Source organism: Chlorocebus sabaeus, chromosome 11, assembly GCF_047675955.1.
Source record: "Chlorocebus sabaeus isolate Y175 chromosome 11, mChlSab1.0.hap1, whole genome shotgun sequence".
Taxonomy (NCBI): Eukaryota; Metazoa; Chordata; class Mammalia; order Primates; family Cercopithecidae; genus Chlorocebus; species Chlorocebus sabaeus.
Genome location: NC_132914.1, coordinates 13848121 through 13857411, shown reverse-complemented (window position 1 = coordinate 13857411; position 9291 = coordinate 13848121). Strand labels below are relative to the sequence as shown.

At 44.5% G+C, this 9291-nt stretch overlaps 1 protein-coding gene across 1 annotated transcript in view; it reads right to left on the bottom strand.

The window, feature by feature from the left end:
* FAM234B (family with sequence similarity 234 member B) overlaps positions 1 to 9291 on the bottom strand; it is a 35988-nt gene that overhangs the window by 2972 nt on the left and 23725 nt on the right. Inside the window, exons 10-12 of the mRNA XM_007967719.3 lie at positions 7054 to 7209; positions 2170 to 2287; positions 439 to 659 (exon numbers count right to left, since the gene is read on the bottom strand). Of these exons, the coding sequence (XP_007965910.3) occupies positions 439 to 659; positions 2170 to 2287; positions 7054 to 7209 (495 nt within the window). The remainder of the gene's footprint in view (positions 1 to 438; positions 660 to 2169; positions 2288 to 7053; positions 7210 to 9291) is intronic.

Genomic DNA, 9291 nt, shown 5'->3' with positions numbered 1-9291 from the left:
AACTTTCCATGATAAGCTTTTGAACTAGACTATAATATTTCTTGGGAGTGGGGGTGGGGAGGGAACAATAGCATTTTAAGCAAGATGACTCTTTGTAGTTTGTAACTGCTACAAGCCCTGCATGATGTTAGCATCACTAGCCCCAACCCAGAAAATATCAGTCGTAGCCACCCCTGTCAGTCACTGGGACAATAAAAACTATGACCCCACATTGTCAAATGTCCCCTAAGGTACATGCTATTATTTCCAGCTGAAAACAACTGAGAATCATTTCTTTCTTCATGGTCAGATAGGAAATAGTGTTGGTCCAAAACAACTGTCTTGATACACATCTACTCAAGAAAGTTCCCCATTCTGCCACTTTCTAAAGGACAAAGCTGGAATTGGTAGTATTTGTCCTAAACCCTCAAGAGGAACAATATTTCAGCAGCCACTCACCTCGTAGGGAGCTTCGACAAACTTTATCCTAGAGAGAAATCTTCGCAGCTCCCCACGGCCAATTTTGGGGGTAGACTCCTGTAGCTGAGCCATCTGGCCCTCCATTAGTGCCCACCGTAGACTAAGCTTGCTGACCACCAGGGCTGCTGGATGGCCTTCGGAGCTTGGACCTGTTGTCCTGGTAACATAAAAGGCATCTTTCCAGAGGTCGTTAATTCCAACTAAGGAAGGACAAAAACAAGAGCAGTTAACATGGACACATACTGTCTACTAACAGGAGAGGGGTTTGGTTCAACAATACATTTATTTACCCATTAGTTCACACAGGAAATGTACTGAGCACTGAATAAACAGAAGGCAGCGAGCTAGCCCACGAGTGCAAACTGGGGAAGGACTGGATGCCAGTAAAGCAGCACATTCTTCCTGGTCTTTGCACCTTTACTCCTCTGAAGCTATTTCCAAAAACCTCAACTCAGGAACTGAGAGAATGTGCCCCTTGTGGTGAGAATTCAGTAGAAAAGAGAGCCCGAAACACTAGGGAGCCTGAGAATTCCCAGACTCAGTGCGCAGTCACAGAGGCGATTTACCTCGCCAGCGTTTATTTGGCCTCATCTTTAAAATACAAATTGTAATAAAAATGGTATCAAGAGTCTTAATTACCATTATTTGATGTTCACTGAATATTTTATGCTCCTGTTGAAAAAACAGCTCACTCAGATCTAATCACAGGATTTTCCAAGCTCACACCTCCCTGCCCCTACCCCCCAACCAGTGGACAGGTGTGCCTGCAAGTTCCAGGTAAGCTCTGTTCTTCCCCATGTATCCCAATAAATCGAGAGAGCTACAAACGCCAGCTGCAGCCCAAGGCCAATGAGTTGGTAAGTAGACAGCCAAGTCCATAAGTAGCAAGAGAATGTGGAAAGAAATAAAGGAGCTGTGGCCATCTAGTCCTCTTCCACTCCTGCACCCCCCGACTCCCCAACAGGAACAGCAGATTCCATCAGGGAAGGAATCGCCGAGAAGGAGATCTCCAGACAAGCTAGACTAGCAGGCAGCAGAGGCTGCGATCCCAATGTTTTGGTTTTCTGAGTTGAGAGTCTCCCATATAGTATCCCATTTTATTTACAATGTTATTCAGACAGATATGTAAAGCAGAAGAACACTTCCAAAATGTTAATAGGGGTTATGAGTGGCCAGATTATGGCCAATTTTTCTTTCTGCCTTTGATTTTTCTTCTTTCTCTGATTTCTATGCAAGGTGCATAGTTATATTCAAAAAAAAGGTTTTCTAAATCAGTGCCCTGGCAAAACACATTCTATCTCCATCATGTCCTCCCCAGTTAATTCCAAATCCTAATCTCTGAGTGGGTCAAGAAACTAGTCTTATTTGTAGTCCCAGAAGCTGGCACAGTGCCTGGCATACAGTTGATGTTCATTAAATGTCTGCTGAAGGAGTGGCTGGATGAATCACACCTTACACACTCTTTGGAATGGGACGCACTTTCACCTCCACATTCAGAGCATATGGGTTCTCACCCTGTGAGCCCAAGGCTTCCACCCAAAGGAGCATTCCAGAAAAGCCCGAGGCACCAGGGACACCAGGGAAAGTGCCCTGCTGTCGTCTGAGAAGCACACATCCTTCCCTGGGTGGGGCAATGGTCTTATCACACGCAGCCAGCACCTACTCTCCCACCATCTGTGTACACAGACTCCCGCTGGCACCGGGACTCACCCTCTGAAGCCGTCACTGTGCCGGTGGTGTTGGCCAGATCCAGAAGGATGGAGGGGAACGCAGGATGCAGGAGGTAAAGGTGGTGAAGGCTGGACGGCTCAGTTCCTAGGATGATATCCTGACAATGAACCGCAAAAAGGAAGAGCAAAGGTAACTCTACATTCCCACACATGACAGTCCGCAGGTGAAAAGGCAGAGTAGAAAATGGTGATTACTCATTCCTCTCAGATGCTAATGCCTGATCCTAACTACAAGAATGTGTTTGAAAGAAACTCCCCTGTATAAGAGACATATTTCAAAGAGATCAAAATACTAATCACTAACTCTTTCAAACCACTATCTACAGCTGGAAAATGCTTTCTCCCTTGTAAGAAAAAAAAGGCAGGCAGGCCAGGCACAGTGGCTCACGCCTATAATCCCAGCACTTTGGGAGGCTGAGGTGGGCAAATCACCTGAGGTCAGGAGTTCGAGACCAGCCTGGCCAACATGGAGAAACGCTGTCTCTACTAAAAATACAAAAAAAAGAAAAAAAAATGCTGGGCATGGTGGCATGTGCCTGTAGCCTCAGCTACTTGGGAGGCTGAGTCAGGAGAATCACTTGAACCCGGGAGGCAGAGGTTGCAGTGAGCCAAGATCACACCACTGCACTCCAGCCTGGGTGACAGAGAGAGTCTCTGTCGCAAAAAAGGGAAAGAAAAGAAAAGAAAAGAAAAGAAAAAAAGAAAAGAAAAGAAAAGAAAAGAAAAGAAAAGAAAAGAAAAGAAAGGGAAAGGGAAGGAAAGGAAAGGAAAGGAAAGGAAAGGAAAGGAAGGGAGGGAAGGAATGGAGGGAAGGAAGGGAAGGAAGAGAAGGAAAGAAGAAGGAAAGAAGGAAAGAAGAAGGAAAGGAAGGAAGGAAGGAAGGGAGGGATGGAGGAAGGGAGGGAGGGAAAGAAAGAAAGAAAGAGGCAATGTGCAGGCCCCAAGAGAGGAATCTGACATGGAGACTTCCCAGTCTTCTGCCCATGGAAGTACTAGAATACTGGTTCATCCCTTGCAGCAGATGGGGCCCTGTGGAGATGAAATCTATTTATGAAACACAGTAAGCCAAAGGTATTTCCTTTCACTGGTGTCAAAGCCAATTGCAAGCATCAGGCTAAAAATTACAAAAATCTTATCCATTCCTGAAATGAATGGAATGTTGACCAGACAGAGGCAAATCATCAATTATAAAACAAAAGTTCCAAGGTCTGAGTGTCAGTCTTCAAACTCTCTACAGCAGAAAAAATGCACATTGGGACTATCTTTATCAGTATGATTTCTATGGGGGGATGGGACTTGAGACTTGGCAGGTACATGAGTGTGCAGCTATGCAGTTGTTAAAGCACAGAAGTACACCCATGTGGGTTAGTAAGTGGCTGCTCTCCAGAACTTCTCAAGTGCCTCTCCTCCCCTGGGACTACCTTGGGCCTCCTGCAGTAGAGGAAATGGAAGCTCTGAGGGATGAATATTACTCCTGCTTCCATATGGCTACATGGGAAGAAGTCCCCAAGTGAGGAGAAGTGTGAGCAGGAAGTTTGCAACCTCACTCTCACCACATGCCCACAAAGCAGAAGTGGGCATTTTCCACACACCCTTAGGATCCCAGGTACAAAGGGACAGATCTCTGGCTCAGCTAACACAAGAAGAAAACCACCAAACACCTTCCTCACTGCCTACAAAATGAACACAAATTCCTTAGCATGAAAAGCCGTCTTACACCATTTAACCAAAATATGCCTTTTCCAGACTAAACTGCAATGACTCACCTGCCCACCCCATGCTGCACAAACGTTTGATCATCACCCTCAATCCACGCTTCACCTTACTCTGCCTAACCGTTGCCAATCTTATTTGCCCCTTAGACTGTCTAACCACCCTCTCTACCCCATCTCCACACATTAAAACACTTATCCTTATGTGCCCACCTGGGCCCCCTCTTTGAGGAAAAGCTCCCTTATTACCCTGGGCAAAATTAATAACTCCTTTCTTTTGTGCTTCCACGTAAACTTCTTACTTGTACCTCTATTAAAGCATTTGTAACATGGCGCTTTTTTTGTAGTTAGTTATAGAAGACTACATTTGAGACTTATCTTGTCCAATACCCTCATTTTATTATATTAGGGGTCTTCAAAAAGTTCATGGAAATGCAGATTATGAAAAAACCATGCAAGGACTTCAAAATTCTTTTTGCACCAAAATAAACTCATACTAAGTTGTTATAACATACCTGAACAGGAGCTAGTCTGAGGCACCAAGAAGGGTAAGATATAAAAGAGCCTCTATCAAAGTAACTCGAATTCTGCCAAAAGTTTGAAGCAAGAACATACATCAAATTTGTGGTGAATTTTGGGTGGAAGAATGGTGAAATCACTGATGCCTTCTGAAAAATGTATGATGACGATGCCCCAGAGAATCAGCAGCTTAGACGTGGATAGCTCATTTTAACGAGGGACAAAATGATGTTGGAGATTAAGCCCACATTGGCAGACCATCCTCATCAATTTGTGAGGAAAAAATTCATCTTGTTCATGCCCTGATTGAAGAGAACCAATGATTAATAGCACAAACAATAGCCATCACTGAAGACACCTCAACTGGTTCAGCTTACGTAATTCTGGTTGAAAAATTAAAGTTGAGCAGACTTTCCACTGGATGGGTGGCAAAACTGTTGGCCCATATTAGCTGCAGACAAAAGCAGGGCTTTCAATGGAAACTTTTAAAAAGTGGGATCAAGATCCTGGAAGCATTTCTTTGAAGATCTGTAGCAGGAGATGAAACATGGCTTTACCAGTGTGCTCCTGAAGGCAAAGCACAATGACTACAAGAGGTGGAAGTGGTCCAGTCAAAGAAAAGTGGAAAGGTCAATAGCAAAAGTCATGGCAGTATTTTGGGGGGATGCCCAAGGCACTTTGCTTGTTGACTTTAGGGCTAAAGAATGATAACATTGGCCAGGTGTGGTGGCTCACACCTGCAATCCCAGCTCTTAGGGAGGCAGAGGCAGGAGGATAGCTTGAGCCCAGGAGTTCGAGGCCTGCCTGGGCAAGACCGCGAGACCCCATTCTCCACAAAAAGGAAAAAAAAAAAAAAAGACAAAAAAAGAATGATAACATCTGCTTAAAATGAGAGTGTTTGAGAAAGCCAAAGTTTTAGCAGAAAAGCACCTGAGAAAGCTTCACCAGAGAGTTCTTCTCCACCACAACAATGTTCCTACTCATTCCTCTCATCAAACAAGAGCAATTTTGTGAGTTTCAATGGGAAATCATGAGGCATCCACCTTATAGTTCTGAGTTAGCTCATTGTGACTTTCTTTAGTTTCCTAATCTTAAAAAATCTTTAAAGGGCTCTCATTTTTCTTCAGTTTATAATGTAAAAAAAGACTGCGTTGACATGGTTAGATTCCCAGGACCCTCAGTTCTTTAGGGATGGACTAAATGGCTGGTATCAATGCTTACAGACTGTCTTGAACTTGATGGCGCTTATGTTAAGAAATAAAGTTCTTTTTTTTTTTTTTTTTTTTTTGAGACGAAGTTTCCCACTGTCGCCTGGGCTAGAGTTAGAGTATAATGGCAAGATCTCGGATCACTGCAACCTCCGCCTCCTGGGTTCAAGCGATTCTCCTGCCTCAGCCTCCCAGGTAGCTGGAATTACAGGTGCCCACCACCCCACTTGGCTAATTTTTTGTATTTTTAGTAGAGACGAGGTTTCACTATGTTAGCCAGGCTGGTCTCGAACTCCTGACCTTGTGATTCTCCCACCTCGGCCTCCGAAAGTGCTGGGATTACAGGCATGAGCCCCTGCACCCAGCCGATACTTTTTATTTTTATATTTTAATTACATTTTTCCATGAACTTCCTGAAGTCCCCTCATATGCGGGGAGGAAGTTAAAAAGTTAAGTAAATTGCCCATGGTCACATTGTTAGGGCATGTCAGAGTTAAAAATATAATCTAGATTTTAGGTAAATCTGATCCTCAAAATGAGTGAATATATTAGCATCTTCATTAACCATTAACGGATAAAGATCATGAGGCTCAGAGAAGTTGAGTGACTTGTTGACTGAGCCTGGTGGATGAATTCAGGCTCCTGCCTTCATCAGGTTCCCCCCATTATCTGTGGACCATCTGTCTTCTCTAGAGAGCCAAGATTATTTTCAGTTTATCCTTAGATCCCTACAGAGATCACAGTGCCTGGCACACAGAAAGTGCTGAGTCAAGATGTGTTTCATTGAACTAGGTCAGGGTGGGTCTTACTAAAAACTCCCAGGTACCTAACACAGGTAGCACCCTGCCTCATCAACCCCATGAAAACACAGCAGTGTAACATTTAGGACTTTCTAAAATCTGCCTTCTAGGTGTCAGACCTTCTCTCCCATAGTTCCTCAAACGATCTCTCAGTTTTATGTGGTCCATGTCCCTCTCCAACTGCTGGCCACCCTCCCCCATATCCGTTCCTTCAGTCTCAGGGCATGTGCCTCAAAGCCCAGCCTTACCCCTCCCTGAAATTCTCTCTGCCCACTCCAGACCAGTCATAATGATTTCTCCTCTTCAACAATTGTAGCATATATGAATTGTCTGCAAATTTGGATCTAGCATCTTGGGAGGACTTTTTATTCTTTATTCAGCTTCCCCCTGTCAGTAGCCAGCAGTCAGGGGCTGTTGTCAGCATTCACATTCTCTGCTAAAAGGCAAAAGTGTGGCTCAGGAGGACACAGGGTTCCTGCTTTTCAGCACAGAAACAAGTGCTGACTTGTTTCTACCCCAGCCCTTGGAAAGTGATGGATCAAATAACATCTCCAGAACACAGTCAGCCCTGCAGAGCAGCTGCCATCTGACAAAGTAAAAAAGGGACCCTCCCAGGCTCACTCACGGAATTGGGAGATGCAGCTGACAGCCCTTCGGCCCAGAAGAGGAAGACAGACTTCCGGTCTGAAGTAACTGCCGAGGTGGCTGGCGTTTCTTTCATGTGACACGGAGCACGGTAACTCCAAACAACAGAGCCAGAGTCACCATCCACAACCATCATCTACAAAAGAGAAGACAGAGAATAAACATGGCCAGGCCTCAAAAAAGCAACAGGCCCAGAAAATGCACACACAAAAATGTGCAGGTATTCAAATGACACAAATATTAACAGGTTGAGCTTTTAAGATGCAAGCAAACTAGGTGTTCAGAGAGCATGAATAATGGCTAAGGACCAGGACCTAAGCTTCTGCAGCCCTTGTTCCCATTTAATAGATTTCAAGAACTGCAAAGTTCTCAAGTGGGAAAGGGACATTCAAATCATGTAGTCCACCCCATTTTACAGGTGAGAAAAGCAGGATCTGAGAGACAGGAAGTGATGTGGACACAGGGATTTTCCACGATTAGGACAGTCCTCAGAGAGACAGCAGCAACTCTGCAAATGCCAACAGCAGCACCTTATTCCCCACAACACAGCAGCCACTCAGAAAACAACGGCCCAGTGAACACTGTCCTCGGGCACGGTGTTCCCAGCTTTACGGATCTGACTCTTGGTGTCATAGCATATGGACCTAGGGAAGTCTCAAATTTAAAGCAATGCTGTTTAAACAGGCAAAAAAATAATCCAAGAGGGAATTCATTGCTTAGTTGCATTTCTCAAAGGATAATGATGAAGGGGTTCAAATTCATAATCCTGGCATATGTCTGCCCTTCACCCTAAATGCCTCACAAATCTGGAACTTCTCATTTACCACAATCCCCAAGAAGTTCCCCAATTTCCTCTAGCCCAAGTGTCTTTACTCCCTCCTACTCAGCGTCTCCACACTTCTGTAAGTGGAGGACCTACCCTCTTTGGACAACTGCTTGCCCTATTCTTCCATGCTCCTGAGTCCTGCCTTTCTGTGTCTGTGCTCAGAATCTGCATCACACAAGTTCCTGGAACCAACCTGGCAGAGACAAAATCTTCTCAACCAGCAGAGAAAGAAAAACAGAGAAGCACTTTAAGATTCCCTTTGGCAGTCTTGGGGAAAAAAGAAGTCTAGAGACACTGCACTAAAAACTTGTATCCACTCAAACACATATTTCATTTAATTGTCACAATAATCCTATGAAGGCAGGCAATATTATTACCCCTGTTTTATAAATGCAGAAACTGCAGCTAGGCAAGATTAGGTAATATGCCCAAGGCCTCCAATAAGTAATGGTGTCAGGATTAAAACCCAGGGCTGAAACTCAGCATCTCCACCTTCAACCTACTATACCTACTATATACCCTTCTTCCACTGTCCTCCCAGCACCAGTGAAATCCCAATCTGTATCGGAAATTCCTTTGAATTACACACAGGCATTGGCTTTTCCTATATAGCACTGCTGGAAGTTTCTCCCTAACATGATGCTTTTATCACTGTATCTGTCCTCTGCCCATAACCAAATAGTCCTAGGGCCTCCAAAGCCTCATCCGGATTCTGCAGCTGTGCTTTCGGGGCCCTCTGTAAGCTGACCTCATTCTCGTCTCTCTGGCGGGAGTGCACCTCAGCCCACCCTTATCTACTTAGCAAACCTTTGCTCTGCTCTCATGATTCTGCACATACAACCCCTGACCAACATGAGGCATCTCTTGCCTCTCTGGCCCTCCAGCTCGCCTGCACTCCAGCTGCTCCCTGTGTTTCCGGTGGACCCCTGTGTGAACCTCCACAACAGCACTTTCCAGCACGTGGCAGAGCTGTGCAGTGACTTTGTCTTCATTAATTTTGTGTCTCCAGCATTCAGTACAGAAGTTGGCACAGATTAGAGGTGATGATAAAGTGTTTGTTGAGTTCTTTTTCTCTCTCAGGGAACAGTGGGCAATGTATAGAAATAGGTATATATTTCACAGTGAAAATAAACCAAAATGCAAGGTCGATAATTAAAAAAAAAACAACTGTAACTCTGTAATTCTGCTGTAATGTTAAAGAAATGGAAGTCATCCATCCAATCATTATATTCTCACAATATGCAACTTCATGTAATATCAAGGATCTATTCAGTGTCCTTGGAACATGCTCTATCCTTTCTGTGTCTGGGCCTCTGGTCTTGGCGCCCCTGACCTGGCATGTTTTCCTCTCCACATAAATATGACTCAGCTTTAAAAAGCCCTGCTTATATT